This window comes from Cucurbita maxima, unplaced genomic scaffold (assembly GCF_002738345.1).
Source record: "Cucurbita maxima cultivar Rimu unplaced genomic scaffold, Cmax_1.0 Cma_Scf00005, whole genome shotgun sequence".
Lineage (NCBI taxonomy): Eukaryota > Viridiplantae > Streptophyta > Magnoliopsida > Cucurbitales > Cucurbitaceae > Cucurbita > Cucurbita maxima.
This window is the reverse complement of record NW_019272021.1, coordinates 3,590,794-3,609,672: the sequence shown is the minus strand read 5'-3', so window position 1 is coordinate 3,609,672 and position 18,879 is coordinate 3,590,794. Positions and strand designations below refer to the sequence as shown.

The window sequence follows — 18,879 nt, the reverse complement described above, 5'->3', positions numbered from 1 at the left end:
TCATATGACTTAGATTATTACTTGAACATAGATTTTCTGTATATCAACCATATATTGTTCCAACTATTTACGTTAATAATCTTGAATTTTTCGTACACGGAAAAGAAAAAAAATAATAATCAAAATGAGTGTGACCTTACATTTCTATCCCCTTTGAATTTTCCAATTCTAATTAAAGTAGAGGCAAAATAATTGTTATCATATAATGCTATTTAATTGTGTCATTGTGAATTATGTGATCGATAATATTTTAAATTATTTCTAAATAATTGTTAGCAAATTTGTAAATTATGAATTATGTGATTCAAACTATTTTTAAATAAGGGTATTTTGATGACTCAAAAAATTTAATCAATACAATTTAAATGGTACGTGTAATAGCTCAAGTCTACCGCTAACAAATGCTATTTGCTTAAACAAATTATGTATCGTCGACAGCCACATGATTTTAATATGCATCTATTAGGGAGAGATTTTTACACTTTTACAAGAAATGTTTGTTCCCCTCTCCAACTGATGCATTTAATAAATGATTGGTTTTACCAAATTTTTTTATAGAGTTTTGAAATGTAATCACTATAAGAGCTACTAAAAATAATGATCCACATAAAAGAGATGCATAAACCAATACCTTGAATTCGAGTAAGATTATTTAAGTAAATAGCATAATCATGGATAGGAAACTATACTAGGGACCTACCTAATTTTATTGTAGAAATTTTTGGGCTCAATGATTGGACCATGCAAACTAGAAATACTTTTTCTTCGATAAAGGTGAGATCTAACAATCCACCCCGTGGGAACCTAACATCCTCACTGACACACCGCCTAATGTCTGGCTCTAATACCATTTATAACAGCTTAAGTCTACCGTTAATAAATATTATCCGTTTTGGCATGGTACGTATTGCTATCGACCTCACAGTGCAATTATAGAATGTGAGAGTCATGCATTGAAAGGTTAATAAATTATTAGAGATAATTACGTGTCATATTATAAGTGCATTGTTTACATATGATATAGTTTTTTTTTTTTTTTTCACAAATTATTAATGGTGAAGAATTTATGAGAGAAGAACTGTTATTGTTTTTTTTTTTTTTTTTTCCTTTAAATAACTATTCGTTGTAAGTTTTATTCAAAAGTCGACAAGCATGGTAATTGAAGTATTTTAGTACAAAGTGTATTTTAAGAATATTTCATTCTATTTTGGTTGTTCCTTTTAGTATTCTTCAATCAAAGGTAAAAATTTACCAAAATTTATAGAGTTATTCTAAGTGACGATCTAACCTATTAGTAAGTTGAAATAATTAAAAACATTATTTGATTTGAGTCATAATGACATAAGTGGACAGAAATGTAAAGCCCTCTCTATAAATAAGTCCAAGAAAAGACATGTTTGGCATTGCCTTATCTTTCTTGGCTTAAATCAAAACACCATGGGTCGCTTTGGAAAGCTTGAAACTGATGTACATATCAGAGCTTCAGCTTCAAAGTTCCATGAAATATATCACGAAAGAACTCACCATATCTCTAATATCTCTACCGACAAAGTGCACGGTGTCGACTTACTCGAAGGCAAATGGGGTGAAGTTGGCTCCATCATCTGCTGGAGATATTTTCAGGGTTTATCAATTTTTAAACATTTTTTACTTTTTTCTTTGAAGGGTTTGTTTAGAATGACTTTTCAAATTCTTGTAATGACAACATTTTTATATGAAAACTTGCAGATGGAACGGCTAGGATAGCAAAGGAGAGAATCGAAGCCGTCGACAAAGAGAACAATTTGATCACTTTCACTGTGATCGAGGGAGACCTTATGGAGAAATACAAGAGCTTCAAGTTTAAGATGCAATTCATTCCAAAGGAGAAGGGAAGTGTAATTCATTGGGTTTTAGAATATGAAAAGCTGCATGATGACATTCCTGATTCACATACTATGCTACAACTTTGTGTTGATGTCGCTAAAGACATTGATGCTCACCTTATGGAAGGCAGTGAAGAACCCTAGCCACATTGCTGCACTCAGTTATGGGGTACTTTACGTATAAATAATTTGGCTTTTACTATGCTAATTTGCCAATTATCTATGTATGATTCCATTTACATAAGGCATATGTATGTGTGTTATGTTTGGGTCCTGTTCTATGTGTTGTACTAAGTGGGAGAGATATCTTCCAAGTTTCTAAATACTTGTGTGTTCTATAAAATTATCTTAGGTAAATGTCATTTTTAGGCCTCTAAATTTATAGCTAGACTCTATCTACATGCCTCATGGCACCACAACAACTATCATCCACCATTAAGATTCAATACTATAAATACAATACACGGTAAGTGATCCAAATAATAGAGTTGAGAAATGCAAACACATTCAAATATGAATCAAGGGTTCATTCTTAGTGAGATCTAAAATCATAGATTTGGATTTAGATTTAAGTTCTTTTCATATGTTTAAAATATATATGAGTTTGTACATATAGTTTTATATTCTCCATTTTTATACCCATCGAACTCACTAAGTTCATACCAATTTCGTAATTTCTAAATCTCGTTGGGTAAATACTACTTTTGTATGTTAGTAATATATTTTTGTACACACTCGTCACAGTTATAAAAAGAGAAAAATCACAAAGGTTACAATATGGTGTTTTTACTTTTTAATGTTTATTTATTTTATGTAATATTTGTGTAATGATTGGAGTTTCTGGAATAAAATAAAACAAATAATTAAATGTAATCTCGGGGATTTGTGCGTGACTTTTGTTGCCCAATAGTTCTCTTAGTTTCCTTATCCAAATACCTTAGAAAGCCTTATTGGAAAATGTTTTGGGATTATTTTTATATTTCTATGTCCAACCTCTTACATCCCTTGAAAACGATTTTCTCTCCGAACTTTCCTTCGGAACGTTGGGGTTCTCTTCGGAGGAAGAATCGAGTGGAAGTAAGGTATTGATGTTGGGATCATTATGTCAAAGAAGGTTGACCGTCGAAAATTAGTGTTGAGAACGTTGTGGGATCGTCGGCGCATTACCGAAATCGGGGAGGCAGAAACTAGGGTTTCGTTGCTTATCGGGTAAGGAAGGCGAGGTTTTTGGAATCGGGTCGAGCCGCAGACGCATGCCCAACAGCTCCAGCAGCTTCACACGCGTACACAGTGCGGCTCGGCTCGCACGTGTATGAAATCGGCTCGGTTCCATCAATTGCCGCAGCTCAGCTTGGGGGCTTAGTTGGTCGACTCAGCAGCTCGGTTTATTGACTCGGCATCACCATAATATATCGATTCCAAGGTTTTTGGCCCTTCCGAAGCCGTTTCTGCCCTTAGTTTTACCATCTGAGGTCAGTATGGTTCCTAACCATCAAAAACAGATTGGGTTGGGAGTTTATTTTGATAAATAGCATGAGATTTAGCTAGGGTATGTGATGAAAGGTTCCTAAGTTTTTATGTGGTTTTTATAGGACGTATTTAACCGTTGGGATTAGCTTGTTGTGAGTGACTTCAGCCAAGGTCATCGAGGTACGTGACCTTACTGTTAGAAGTTAGCTTACTACGTGTTGGATTATGGTGCGTGCCCTGTGGCCCCTGCATGCACCATGTTTTATTATGTGATATGACTATATGATGTATGAATTATGTGACTGTTTATGCTATGAAACGTAATGGGTTAAGTTGATTGTTGACTGTTTATGTTACGTGAAGTTATGAATGATATGTTAGTAATATATGCCATGAAAATGTTGATCAATGTCATGGATACATGTAATATTATCGAGTCATGTCATGAGATGTTTATGCAACTGGAATGTATTTTCATGTTATGTAATATGACATGTAATGTAAGTCATGTGAGATGTCATGTAATGTAAGAAACATATATGCGATGTTAGCACTACTTATGTAATGTCATGTTAGATATGTTAAGGGACCTCATGCATATATGTATGTCACGTGCATCGGGATTCTTCCCCTTTATGATATGAAAAAATGAATTACGATATTTATGTTCGTCATGATATCATGTGGACCCTTTTCTGTTCTGTGGTGTCTGGCGACGTGTAACACGTTGTGTCCGACCAAGTCAGGCCCAAGAGGTATGTTTACGAGCCCGCCTGGTGGGCCCATGTATGCGTACATGAGACGTGTGTGAAGGAGTACCACACACCCAACCCTACCCGAAATAGAAAAGCACCCAAGGCTATGTGAAGTTTATGAAAAATTAGGTCACGCTCATATGTTGCATGTGTTTGCATTTCTAACCCAACAGTGGGGAGACTTACTGAGTATTTCATAAAATACTCAAGCCACGTGCTACCTACATTTTTCAGGTAAACTGTGGAGCTGAGGACAGAAGGGAGAGGGGATATTTTTAGGAATTTAGGTTTATTTGATTGTTGGATTGAGTATTCTTTTATTTAGTTTATTTTGAATTCAGTTATTGAAGGTTGTGTTTTTACAAGGTTATTTATGATGAGCTTCGGAATGAATTATGCATCCAGGTGAAGTCACTAATTAGATTAAGAAAATTATGGGCGTTACAATTTGGTTGTCATTTTAAAAATGTTTTCGAACACGTAAATCCATGACAAATTTTATGATAAAGTTTCAAATGATTATTTCCGCACAAAATGATTATGTTAGGTATACAATAACAACTTTAGGTTAAGTAGAAATCTAGGGTCGTTACATTATCTATAATACAATATTCTAAATGAAAAAAAGAGTCCATTATTCACATGAATTCTATGTCATTATCTATTTTTTCGACCTTTTTCTTTGAAAGGTTTATTTAGAATGACTTTTCAAATGCTCGTAATAACAACATTTTCACACGAAAACTTGCAGAAGGGAAAGCTAGAGTAGCAAAGGAGAGAATCGAAGCAGTCGACAAAGAGAACAATTCAATCACTTTCGCCGTGATCGAGGGAGACCTTATGGAGAAATACAAGAGTTTCAAGCTAAGTATCCAATGCATTCCAAAGGAGAAGGGAAGTGTGATTCATTGGATTTTAGAATATGAAACGCTGCATGATGAGATCCCTGATTCACATTCTTTGCTTCAGTTTTGTGTTGAGATGTCTAAAGACATTGATGCTCACCTTATGGAAGGTTGTGAAGAACCCTAGCCATATTGCTGCACTAAGTTCTATGGTACTATACGTAAAGTAATTTGCCAATTATCTATGTATAATTTCATTTAAATAAGGCATACGTATGGGTGCTATGTTTGGGTCCTGTTCTATGTGTTGTAATAAATGGGAGAAATATATTCCAAGTTTTTAAATACTTTTGTACATTAGTTGTACATTTTGATACACACTAACTCCATACTAAAGACTTTAATGTCGTAAGGACAGCAAAAGTGTCTAAAACAAAAAAAAAAATGAAAAAAGAAAACTCACATATATGATCATGCACAAACATTAAATAACACAAATATCAATTTTAATACGTGATGCATCCATAGATGTCTTGTGAGATCCCACATCGGTTAGAGAGGGAAACGAAACGCCCTTATAAGGACATAGAAACCTCTCTCTAATAGACGCATTTTAAAAATCGTGAGGGTAATAGTCATACGTAACGGGTCAAGACGTTTTTTAAAAACCATAAGATTAACCGTGATAGTTAATGGTCCATCTAAAGCTGAGAATCCATGTTGATAGATTTTTGGTATGAATATGTAATACCAGCTCGGTAATAGCAATAAAACAAATAAATAAACTAAAATACCCTGCCACCGCTGATGACCGCAGGAAAGACAGCTCGAGTTGCCCATTTTCGAGGCCATTCAAGGGTAGAAGGAGAGGGGTTTGAGAGACGTCAGAGATGGAGGAGAAACACACGAACTCTCAAAAACTAAGTGCTGGAAGAACTCGTTGCAAGCCCACATTGGCTAGAGACTTCGCGCTGGAGACCCACCAGCGTCCACTGATCGATTAGGAGAAAAGTTAGAGGATTCTTAATGCTGAGGCTTGAAGTTTGAGGTCAGTGGAGACAAAGGGGTCGAAAGGGGCGGACGGAGGCGGAGAATCGAGGCATCACTTTGGGTAAGGATTTTGTATGCGTTTCTTTTCAAGAACTCTCAAATGTGTAGAAGATGACCATCTATGACTTCATCTTGAGTAGATCTACGAGGTTTGAGGATGGTTGTAGGCGTCGAAAACGAAATTGGGGGAAGAAGTTCGGCGATGACAGAGATAAGGGAAAGAGACGGAAAAAAAAAATCAGGAGAAGAGGGAAAACCCCGTGCAGCCTGCGAGGCCCATCGCGCGTGCTCTCTGCGGCCGAACCCGAGCGCGCGTCACTCGTGGCGGCCAACCCGGTCCGCGTTGTCCGGTCTAACTGGGCCGAGGGTTTTTTCTCCTTTTGCAGTAAACTCTCCGTTTTAACTCCGATTTTGGCGTCGTTTTCATCTACTTCCATCATTTTTACGAATGTAGGACCCAATTGAAGAGTTTAACAATTTTAGAGTTTGTTTGAGGACGTAAACTTGGACAAAGAGTGTCATGGCACCTTCGAACTTTGAATTTTAGTTATGTTCATAGTATGCAGTAAGTAGGATATGAGAAGCATGTCTTAGAAATTTGAGCTCGAAATGAATTGGTGTAGGATATGTAAGGGCACGCTAAACGTTTTGATGCACATTTATCAAGAAATAAACTATTGAGTAATGATATGACTATGATTGATGGCATGCCTTTTAGTATGATGTAAGCATGTTATGGGAACTCGATTATATATGTTTGAGCATAGAATAAGTTGAGATGACATATGAAACGCGTACTCAGTATCTTATAAATTGAGATTCACGACTAGGTATCCATGTTTAGATCGATATGTTATGTCTCTATGTCACATGTTCATGATTTACGCGGTTATATGAGGACGGTAGGAGTTCGCTAACTAGCCCTTCATCGCAAACCTGACTCGACTATCAGGGGTTCGGATAACCATATAACTGCCTTATGATTTATGATTTATGATTGTACCCTGTGGAGAGTACTGTTAAGTTTGTCAATTAGCTTCTTGTAGTGAGTCTGTCACGAGCGGCAAAGGTCCACAGTTGTACCTTTAGAGTTAATCATGATTATTGTTCATGCATGTGATTTATGCGTTTATACGGGGATGGTACCAGTTCGCCAACTAGCCCCTCATCTAAACCTGACTCAATTCTCAGGGGTCCGGATAACCATAGAGCTGGCACTAGATGTTTTATGATTTGTGCCCCGTGGGGACTATTAGTAAGTTTGCCAGTTAGCTCCTTTTGGTGAACCTATCACGAGCGGTAGGGGTCTACAATTGCACCTTAGAGTTGGTCGAGCCTTAACATGCATGAACACTATGAGATTTATACCGAAGTCGCACCTCGAGGTCTTTGAGACATGATGACAATGATGAGAGACTAGTAGAAACGACTAACCAGGAGACCTAGAGAACCTAAGAATATTATGAGGGTGGGAGGTCCATAGGACCATGAACCAAGAAAAAGTAGAATGAGAAATCTTAGGGTGTAGCCTAGGAAGAAGCCTATACGGGAGAACAAATCCCAATAGGAGAATAAGATACCGAACATATGAACAAAATTAATAAGACTTAATAACGAAATATGAACTATCAGCAACCTGCTTACTGAGTATATTTTATATACTCATCCCTACTACTCCAACTTTCTTTTCACGTGGAGATTTATGTAGCGGTCGAGGCAGAGGGACACGGGGCTGTTGGCTATAGAGAATCCATCACATTTGAGTCTGGAATTTCTTTGTACTTACCTTTAAATCCGGCCTTTCATGTCATTTAAATAGTTCGATGGAACAATGTTATATCTTAGTGGTCTTTTCTCTTTTCTTTGTAAAAACAAAATTTTCATTACTATTTAATAAATTTTCAAATTGCATGCATGTGTTCAAAGGTTTTAAATTTTACGCACTTTTCTTATTTCTACATCCTTGAGTAACGATCCGTGGCTCGAGTCCACGAAAAGCGGGTCGTTACAGATGATCTTGTTCTTTGGACATGATAGGTTGGATCGGTGTCTAATGAACAATTTATTTATGATCAACCATAAATTAAATCACTCTTGGACTAAAAATTATTCTCATTCATGAAAAACGCTCATAACTATTAATTTTTTCAATCAACAAATTTATAAAGAGAGATTAAAAATTTTGTAGTTTAGCCTTTTTACAAACTCATTGTATGAGATACCCCACATGAATCAAATCATTTGTAACAATTACAAAATATGTCATATTAATATTGGTATGAAGAGACATCCAATCTTATTCATATAGTATATGACTTAGATTATTATTTGAGCATGGATTTCTTATATATCAACATGGATTTCTTATATATCAACCACATATTGTTCCATCCTAATAATTTTGGATTTTTGGATCGTATTAAATTGAAAAGAAAAAAAAAATAATCAAAATGAGTGTGAACTTACATTTCTATCCCCCTTTGAATTTTACAATTCTAATTAAAGTAGAGGCAAAATAATTGTTATCATATAATGCTATTTAATTGTGTCATTGTGAATTATGTGATCGATAATATTTTAAATTATTTCTAAATAATCGTTACCATATTTGTAAATGATGAATTATGAATATGTTATTCAAACTATTTTTAAATAATGGTATTTGGATGACTCAAAAAATTCAATCAATACAACTTAAATGATAACTATAACAGCCTAAGTTCACCGTTAGCAGACGTTGTTCGCTTAAATTCATTATTTATCGATGTCAGCCTCACAATTTTAATACACGTTTGTTAGGGAGAGGCTTTTACACTCTTGCAAGAAATGTTTCGTTCCCTTTCCAACCTGTGATATCCCACATTGGTTGGGGAGGAGAACAAAACACCTTTATAAGGGTGTGGAAACCTTTACCTAGGCCGTTACACAACCAATGTGGGATTTCACAATCCACCCCTAGCGTCCTCGCTGGCACACTGCCTGGTGTCTGGCTCTTATACCATTTATTATAGTTCAAGTCTACTGCTAACAGATATTATCCACTTTGGCTCGTTACGTATTATCGTCGGCCTCATAGTGAAACCATAGAATGTGACAATCATGTATTGAAAGGTTAATAAACGGTTAGAAATAGTTATGTATTATATTATAAGTACATTGTTGACATATGATATATAATTTTTTTCTTGTGATTGAAGTATTTTAGTATAAAGTGTATTTTGAGAGTATTTCATTCTATCTTGATGGTTCATTTTAGTATGCTTCAATCAAAGGTCAAAACTTACCAAATTTATATAGAGTTATTTGGAGGTTGAAATAATTAAAAACATTATTTGATTTAAATTCAAAATGACATAAGTGGACAGAAATGTGAAATCCCACATGTGAGAGTAAAGCCCTCTCTATAAAATGAGTCCAAAAAAGACATATTTGGCAGTGCCTACCTTTCTTGTCTTAGATCTCCTTCTAATCATTCATAATCCAAAAATCAAAGCTCCATGGGTCGCTTTGGAAGGCTTGAAACTGATGTACATATCAGAGCTTCAGCTTTAAAGTTCCATGAAATATTTCACAAAAGAACCCACCATATCTCCAATGTCTCTGCTGACAAAGTGCACGGTATCGACCTGCTTGAAGGCGAATGGGGCAAAGTTGGCTCAATCATCTGTTGGAGATATTTTCATGGTTTATCATTTTTTTAATTTTTTCGACCATTTTATTTTAAGGGTTTATTTAGAATGACTTATCAAGTGCTTAAAAAGATAATATTTTTAGACGAAAACTTGCAGATGGGAAAGCTAGAGTAGCAAAGGAGAGAATTGAAGCAGTCGACGAAGAGAACAACTCGATCACTTTCGCCGTGATCGAGGGAGATCTTACAGAGAAATACAAGAGCTTCAAGTTTAATATCCAATGCATTCCAAAGGAGAAGGGAAGTGTGATTCATTGGGTTTTAGAATATGAAAAGCTGCATGATGAGATCCCTGATTCACATTCTATGCTTCAGTTTTGTGTTGATGTGTCTAAAGACATTGATGCTCACCTTATGGAAGGCAGTGAAGAACCCTAGCCATGTTGCTGCACTAAGTTCTATGGTACTATACGTATAAATAATTTGCCATTTGTCTATGTATAATTCCATTTAAATAAGGCATATGTATGTGTGTTATGTTTGGGTCCTGTTCTATGTGTTGTAATAAGTGGAAGAAATATATTCCAAGTTTCTAAATGCTTGTGTTCTATAAAATAATCTTGTGTAAAATAATTTAAGTTAGATCCGATCTATATGCCTCATTGTCAACAAACGTTTATTACTAGTAAGATCTAAATATCTTCCATAACGAAATCTAAATAGTTATTTTTATATGCTTAAAATGTATATTAGGCTTTAGATTTTAGTTCTTTTCATATGCTTAAAATGTTCGTATGTATAGTTCTATATTCATCATTTTTGTACACATCGAACCCACCAAGTTCTTATCAAGGTTTTTAAAATGCATACATTAGGGAGAGGTTTCCACACTCTTGTAAATAATGTTTAAACAATCCACCCCCAACATAAGGGCTTAGTATCTTCGCTAGCACTTGTTCCCTTTTTACCATTTCTATATTCAAGTGTTTGACTCTGATATCATTTTTAACAGTTCAAGCTCATTACTAGTAGATATTGTCCTCTTTGTACTTTCTCTCTTAAGTTTCCCCTCAAAGTTTTTAAAACGGCTCTCGTAGAGAGAAATTTTCACACCCTTATAAAGAATGTTTCGTTCTCCTCCCCAACCGATGTGGGATCTCACTATATATTAATCGTACATTTTCATACGCACTAACTCCACACTAAAGACTTTAACGTCATAAGGACGGCAAAAGTTTCGTAAAAAGAAGAAAAATCACTTATGTGAATCATACCTATAAATTTCATCCCACAAATAGAAAACATCAATTTTAATACATGATGCATTTATAAATGCCTGTTTCAATTTTAATATCCTCGGTCCAACCGAAGGCTCAATGACATAGTAAATACATCATAAGAACATGAGATAAGAACGTGAAAAGGGTTAAAAAAAGAAGATAAGGGCAAGAAAAGAGAATAGAAAGTATCTGTAGGAAGATGATGAAGATTGATGTTGAAACTCAATGGAGATTAGAAGAATACAATAAAGACAACCAAAACCTTAGCTGGATGCATTGCATTATCCCCTCAACCATACCCACTCAAACTATTCTATGCTTTTTCTTTTCTATCATTCCAACTTTTCCCACGATGTAACATGATTCGTAAGAGCACAAGTTCACTGCTAGTAGATATTGTCTTATTTGAGTTTTTTATTTCAGACTTTCCTTCATTTTTAAAACGCGTCTGGTAAGAAGGTGTTTCACGCCCTTATAAAGAATGTTTTGTTCTTTTCACCAATCGATATGAGATCTCGCACTTTCTTTATTTCGATACAAAAAAAAAAAAAAATCTTCCTTTGTTCCTTCACTTCTTTTAGAAACAATCTCATGTAGGCTCGAGGTTCGAGATTCAGATTAATATTCAGAATTCAGATTTGATACCTGATGACTCCTACATTTTTTCTACATTCTCTGCAACATAGTCACATTCCTTACTTTTGGTTCTACGAATGAATTATTCCCACAAATCAACCTGGGTTTTTTTCAGTATGCTTAACTTTGGAGTTTTCAATATGTTTCACTTCTTTTCAGTATACTTAATGTGTATCTTGTTAGTATAGATATTGATTTTCGATTCTTTTAAGTTTTTCTTATTTATCTTATCCTTAAAATCGCTCTCTATTAGTTCAATCGCTCTTATTCAAATATAGTCTTAGTTCATTCATATACTTTTCCTTCACTCGATTGTCATAGTCTAATTCCTTCTTCTTCTATGTTAGCTCACACCGAATTCAGCAGCTATTTTCTCCTCAACTTTAGGTCAAATCATAAATTCTTATAAAAAGTCTAATAGATTCTTGAAGTTAACGTGTTCATAATTTTTTAAAAAATTAATCCAACGTGCGAACAAAAATCTAAAACCCACACCCAATAATAATATGACACGTGGTATCGAACGTTACCTCATGCGAGAGCAAACTCTTTCTTTAAATAGGGAAAGAAGAGACATGCTTGGCATTTCATTCAAGATAATGGGTTGCCTTGAAAAGTTAGAGGCTGAGGTAGAAATCATCTCTCCAGCTTCAAAGCTTCACCAAACATTTCATGCAAGACCTTACCACATGTGCAATGCCAGTCCAAACAATTTACAAAGCTGCAAACTACTCGAAGGCGAATGGGGCAAACTCGGATCTGTTCTTCTATGGAACTTTGTTCATGGTTTACTTTCAATTTTGATTCGAAGTGATTTTAATCCTTTCAAAATTTCTTTCAAACATGTTGTTTAAGTGATTTGAATCAAATTTGTAGATGGGAAGGCATGCATTTCAAAGGAGTTGATCGAAGCGATTGACGAGGAGAATAATTTGGTAACTTTCAAAGTGTTAGAGGGAGATATTTTGAAGGATCATAAGAGCTTCAAAGTTACTATGCAAGGCATTCCAAAGGGAAAGGAGAAAAGTGTGGTTCATTTGACTTTAGAATATGAGAAAAAACATGACAAATTAATTCCAAACTCATATGAAAACAGCGTCATGCAACTCTGTGTTGATGTCGCAAAAGATCTTGGAGCTCACCTTGTGAAAATGGAAAGTAATCAAGAAGCACTTTTGAGTTCTGTGGCTGCTTAGGCTTTGTGACCTTTTGGGGGTTGCTATGAGGTATCAAATGGCCTTTTTAAGTACCAATCTTATGTTTAATACTCGTGAACTTGTCCTATGGTATCATAAGTTGGGAGAATGGATGAAAATCTACTCTTATGCTTAAATAAAATAATAATCATATTATTGATATTTGTTTGCCAAGGTATAAAACTAAGGAAGAAAAGTTTAATTAAATTAAAGGGTAAATTACAAAACAGATGCCCCTAAACTTTATCAGTCTAAGTTCTAACGGATTTCTATTTCAGGGATATAGTTTTGAAATGTTTATAAAAATTCGAATATAATGTTAAACTTTTCAGTACGTTTTAAAAAAGGAAAAAGTTTAGGTGAAAACTAAATCTTAAATACTACGGGAATTGATGTGAAAATAAACGGAGAAAAGAGAAAGAATTATTTTAAATTGCATACTTCCAAGGTGGGATATAATATTGTGAGATCTCGTATTTGTTGGAGAGGGGAACTAAGTATTTGTTATAAGGATATGAAAATCTCTCCTTAATAGATGCGTTTTAAAACCTTAAAGGGAAGTCCGAAAATGAAAGCTCAAAGAGAACAATATCTGATAGCGGTAAGCTTGAGTTGTTACAAATGATATCAGAGTCAGACACAGGATGCTAGAAAATATAGCAACGTGCCACTTGGGCTAGACATCGGGCGGTGTATAATACGTAATGGGCCACTTGGGCCATTACAAATAATAAGTCCATGTCCATTTCTTTGTCGGGGCCACATTTGCTTCTTCTTTATTGATAGTGTGATTCAATACATATAATTTAGGAATTTAAAGTTTTATTGTTCAATGACTTAGATAAAGTTAATAAACAGAGGATAATCGGGTCATTTATCGATGATTATGATAGGCTTAAAGAGGTTTGATGATATGTTACTCGAGAATGAAAACCTTATTATGAACACAGATGAGTTAACTAAACTATAAAACTCTTTTAGTTTCGATAAACTTAGAGTCGATGTCTGAGTCCTAACCTCAATATGATTACGATTGATGACCTGAGAGATAATTTAGGTTACGATATTCAAGAAACTCATAGGTTTGTTTAACTTATGGTGTATAAAATTTGAGTAAAATTGATATTTACTCGAAAGCCTACACTTTTAATTTTATCATATTAAACGTTAAGTTTTCCATACCTTTTTCTAACTAAATTAGAAAAATCTTCACCAAACAAGAAATGAAAACATTCAAAGATTCAACCAACAAAAACACGTAATATCAAAGCTCGATAGAAAACCAAGAAGGTGCAAAAACACCTCAACTCGACTCAAACTAAAATATCCAAACAGAGGAAAATAAAACCCAAAAAAAAACTACGATTATTGGTAAAGTTTAACCCGAGCATAAATAAGTAATCTAAATCATTACTACTTTTTCTAGAAAATGATAGATTCAAATTTTTGTTCTTATCTGCAATATAATATTCTAAATGAAGAAAAAGAAAACGATCGTTTCATCGAACTCATGGCCTAAGTTCATGATTCAAATCAATGAAACATGAAAAATAAGTGAGTTTGTGAGCTAAGGCTAAGACTATGAAAATTTACATCGATTATACGTTCCGCTGCATCTCCTGTCATAATGATTAGCTTCACGAGGCTGACACTTTACAAAGTAAGGTTTACCTCTACCATTAGCACAAGGTGCTTTGTCTTTATCCAAAAATTTATAGGTTAATTCATTAACTTGTCCAAGAAACCTCCGAGTTATCTCCGACTCCATCAACGTCTCAACCTCTTTATAGCACTCCGCTATCGAACCATTGCACAGGCTTATTGAGCTATCGACTGCGACGACAACGACGACGTTAGTAAAAATCAATAGATATAGAAGGCCGAGGACGAGGTTGAGGCTTGAATGGCTTGAGCTTCCTTCCATGTCTTTGGTGTTCTTAATTACTTCTTGTGTTTTTTACACTAAATTTATATGAATTGTAGAAAGGAAGAGGAAAAGGCAACTTTAAGTAGTGGAAACTATCATTATGGATGCTTTTAATTGGATCAAGAAAATGACATTATTGATGAGAATTGTGAGGTTAGAACGTGAGATTAATTTTCTTTTTTTTTTAATTTATTGTCAACGAGCATGCCGAGAAAACTCTCAATTTTCTACGAGCGTAAAGCGTACCTCAATTGTTTAAGGTATATACTCAATTAAGAGATTAGAGTTTTGTTGTTTGAGCAGGTAGACTTTTGGCTTTCTATCAGCGTCGAGTTTGACTCGATTGTTTATGTTAAGGATATTTAGTAATAAATTATAGTTTATCATATATATTATATTTGATATTTTATTATAAGGCAAATGTCTAATATTTGCCTTATTATTATAGGTATCTTTCCATTTATTGTTATTTCCATTTATTACTATTTTCATATCCTTGTAATTTATTTGATTATAAATAAGATAACTTTCACATCATTTAGGTGTGGTGGATTAATCAAACATTCACATGGTATCAGAGCCTTTTCGGTTTAACAACCCTGATCCTTTCTTTTCAATGACTTTTGAATCCTCTAATCTTCTTCTCCACCACCCCTGCTGGTTTTGACGCCGCAGGGGCAGTCTTCATGGCTGCCGTAGTCGGAGCCGATTGATTACTCTTCGGCTCCACCCTATTGACCTCCAAATCACCTTTCGTCATACTCTGTACATACAACCTCACCTTTTCCAACCCAATCGGTTTTCCCCTTGGCCAATATAGTCTCTCTCATTTTCTTCCCAATCAACCTTCATCCTTCACATAAACCCTAACCTAAACCTATCAACCTTTTGCAGAGATTTACCTTCGGAATCTGGGTGCCGCACTAGCCTATTCGCCAACCAAGTTGCCGCCGCCCTTCCTGCCAAAATTGGCTTCTTCGCCCGATGAGGCGACTCTTCCGACTGCCCTTCTCGCCAAAATTGGCTCCTTCGCCCAATGTGGCGACTCTTCCGGCTTCAACATTGTCTTTGTCCCTTGCTCTAGGTTTCCCCTTCTACTTCTTGGGGTTAGAAATATTCTCACCAGAGCCAAGGCAGCATCGTCGCTAAGCGACAATCCCTCTTCATGGGTTAGACATATTCTCGCCGAAGCCAAGGTAGCATCGCCGCTGAGCGGCGATCCCTCTGCAAATTTTTGATGGCCAAGAACCGGGTTGTTAGCATCTTCATGAAAAGTGTTAAGGATATTTAGTAATAAATTATATTTGATATTTGAATTTTTCAGATTCAAGCTTCACATTCGTTTAAATCCGACACTTAGCTTGCAGTGGGGTGTTAAAGATATTTAGTAATAAATTATAGTTTAACATATATATTATATTGATATTTTATTATAAGGCAAATATCTAATATTTGCCTTATTATCATAGGTATCTTTCCATTTATTGTTATTTCCATTTATTACTATTTCCATATCCTTGTAATTTATTTGATTATAAATAAGATAACTTTCACATCATTTAGGTGTGGTGGATTAATCAAACATTCACAGGGTATCAGAGCCCTTTCGGTTTAACAACCCTGATCCTTTCTTTTCAATGGCTTTTGAATCCTCTAATCTTCTTCTCCACCACCCCTGCTGGTTTTGACGCCGCAGGGGCAGTCTTCATGGCTGCCGTAGTCGGAGCCGATTGATTACTCTTCGGCTCCACCCTATTGACCTCCAAATCACCTTTCGTCATACTCTGTACATACAACCTCACCTTTTCCAACCCAATCGGTTTTCCCCTTGGCCAATATAGTCTCTCTCATTTTCTTCCCAATCAACCTTCATCCTTCACATAAACCCTAACCTAAACCTATCAACCTTTTGCAGAGATTTACCTTCGGAATCTGGGTGCCGCACTAGCCTATTCGCCAACCAAGTTGCCGCCGCCCTTCCTGCCAAAATTGGCTTCTTCGCCCGATGAGGCGACTCTTCCGACTGCCCTTCTCGCCAAAATTGGCTCCTTCGCCCAATGTGGCGACTCTTCCGGCTTCAACATTGTCTTTGTCCCTTGCTCTAGGTTTCCCCTTCTACTTCTTGGGGTTAGAAATATTCTCACCAGAGCCAAGGCAGCATCGTCGCTAAGCGACAATCCCTCTTCATGGGTTAGACATATTCTCGCCGAAGCCAAGGCAGCATCGCCGCTGAGCGGCGATCCCTCTGCAAATTTTTGATGGCCAAGAACCGGGTTGTTAGCATCTTCATGAAAAGTGTTAAGGATATTTAGTAATAAATTATATTTGATATTTGAATTTTTCAGATTCAAGCTTCACATTCGTTTAAATCCGACACTTAGCTTGCAGTGGGGTGTTAAAGATATTTAGTAATAAATTATAGTTTAACATATATATTATATTGATATTTTATTATAAGGCAAATATCTAATATTTGCCTTATTATCATAGGTATCTTTCCATTTATTGTTATTTCCATTTATTACTATTTCCATATCCTTGTAATTTATTTGATTATAAATAAGATAACTTTCACATCATTTAGGTATGGTGGATTAATCAAACATTCACAGTTTAAGATATATATTTTCAATCAAGAGATTAGAGTTTCGTTTTTACATTAATGCTACTTTTAAAATTTTATAAATATTTTTTTGGAGTATTTTAAAAACAATGTTTGTGATATCCCACGTTGATTAGGAAGGAGAACAAAACACCCTTCATAAAGACGTGGAAACCTTACCCTAACATACGCGTTTTAAAAGCTTGATGGAAAGCTTAAAGAGAACAACTGATACTAGCCCGGTTTGAGCCGTTGCATTTTTTAGGAATTAAAAAAATATAAAATTTGTGATACAAAATAAAAATCAAAACTTAAATGGGAAAGAAGCACTATCTTAGAGTGACTAAACCATCATCTTCCATCTCGACATGTCGGCCATATTCTTTTCTAATTAATAATCCACGTTGAAGTAATGATGTTCAAATTATATTTTAATAATTAAAGATAATTTACCATTTATTACACTCTATATATATATATGATAGTTCATATATATGACGCATGAACTATTATACTTTGACGTCAACTCGCTTCATTGCATTTTCGACATATTTCTTTTCGGTGGCTTAATTACATGACGTTTAAAGTTAGATATGTGTCTCTTGAAACAATTGTATGTCGGATGACTTCCTAAAAAAAAATTTATGAGACATATGAGTGAAAACAAAACATACTGAAAGAACATGTGTTGGTCTATGAGAATAATCTTTACTCCTAAAGACACTTTGTTCAAGACAAGTAGATAATGTGGTTTAGGGTTTAGGGTTTGTTAGAGTCATCAAGTATCAAATTTAGATTCTAAATTTTAGTTCGAATCATGGGCATTGGGTTGTGAGGTCCTACATCGATTGGAGAGGGGAACGAAGAATTCTTTATAAGAGTGTGAAAATCACCCCCCAGTAAACATGTTTTAAAACTATGAGACTGACGACGATACATAATGACTAAAGCAAACAATATCTGTGTGCGATAGGTTTGAGATATTACAAATGATATTAGATTCAAATACCAGATCCTACATCTTTTGAAGAGAGGAACGCAACATTCTTTATAAAAATACCAGGTCCTACATCTCTTGAAGAGAGGAACGCAACATTCTTTATAAGGATGTGAAAATCTCTCACTAGTAAACGCGTTTTGAAATCATGAAACTAATGGTAATATGTAATAGACTAAAGCAGACGTTATTTACTCAAGCATCAAAGGTTTGATATCATGAGGAGTAGTATCCACAATGAATGGTATTGCTCAAATGAATGATGACCTGCTTTAGCAGAAATTAGTGATATTCATCATCAAAGTCAAGTCCAATGACACTACCAAATGACCACTCACAAACCCTAACTTTATTGAGGTTGTACCTTCAAAGTGGATTTTTTTTTAAGGACAAATAAGTGGATTTAGTGTTATGAATCAATGATTATGAGTGCCACGATTTGAATCATTCTCAGTTATATGATCACATTACTTGTTCCTTATTTTTAAAAACTATTTTCACAAACCAACCCAAATCTTTTCAATTTTATTATAGAGTTCTTATGCTCTCATTCGAATATGGTATCTGTTCTTACCTCTGATTATCTCATTTTAATATCTAATATACCATGAAAAAGAACGATGGC

At 35.1% G+C, this 18,879-nt stretch overlaps 3 protein-coding genes across 4 annotated transcripts; all 3 read left to right on the top strand.

Annotated features, from left to right (window-relative positions):
• Positions 1 to 1,395: 1,395 nt before the first annotated feature.
• On the top strand, positions 1,396 to 5,282 carry LOC111479496 (MLP-like protein 43). 2 transcript variants are annotated; one of them, XM_023124194.1, is made up of 2 exons: positions 1,396 to 1,624; positions 4,842 to 5,282. In XM_023124194.1, the coding sequence occupies exons 1-2, from the start codon at positions 1,438 to 1,440 to the stop codon at positions 5,120 to 5,122; spliced, it is 468 nt and encodes a 155-aa protein (XP_022979962.1). In that variant the 5' UTR covers positions 1,396 to 1,437; the 3' UTR covers positions 5,123 to 5,282. The 2 variants fall into 2 exon arrangements, with proteins under 2 accessions (XP_022979962.1, XP_022979963.1); XM_023124195.1 differs by lacking the exon at positions 4,842 to 5,282 and adding an exon at positions 1,729 to 2,222.
• A 4,151-nt stretch (positions 5,283 to 9,433) lies between these two features.
• LOC111479498 (MLP-like protein 43) lies at positions 9,434 to 10,214 on the top strand. Its single transcript, XM_023124196.1, has 2 exons — positions 9,434 to 9,669; positions 9,774 to 10,214. The coding sequence occupies exons 1-2, from the start codon at positions 9,483 to 9,485 to the stop codon at positions 10,052 to 10,054; spliced, it is 468 nt and encodes a 155-aa protein (XP_022979964.1). The 5' UTR covers positions 9,434 to 9,482; the 3' UTR covers positions 10,055 to 10,214.
• A 1,920-nt stretch (positions 10,215 to 12,134) lies between these two features.
• Positions 12,135 to 12,892, top strand: LOC111479512 (MLP-like protein 34). The gene is made up of 2 exons (XM_023124215.1): positions 12,135 to 12,318; positions 12,409 to 12,892. Exons 1-2 carry the CDS (start codon positions 12,222 to 12,224, stop codon positions 12,726 to 12,728), a joined length of 417 nt encoding a protein of 138 aa, XP_022979983.1. The 5' UTR covers positions 12,135 to 12,221; the 3' UTR covers positions 12,729 to 12,892.
• The last annotated feature ends 5,987 nt before the right edge of the window (positions 12,893 to 18,879 follow it).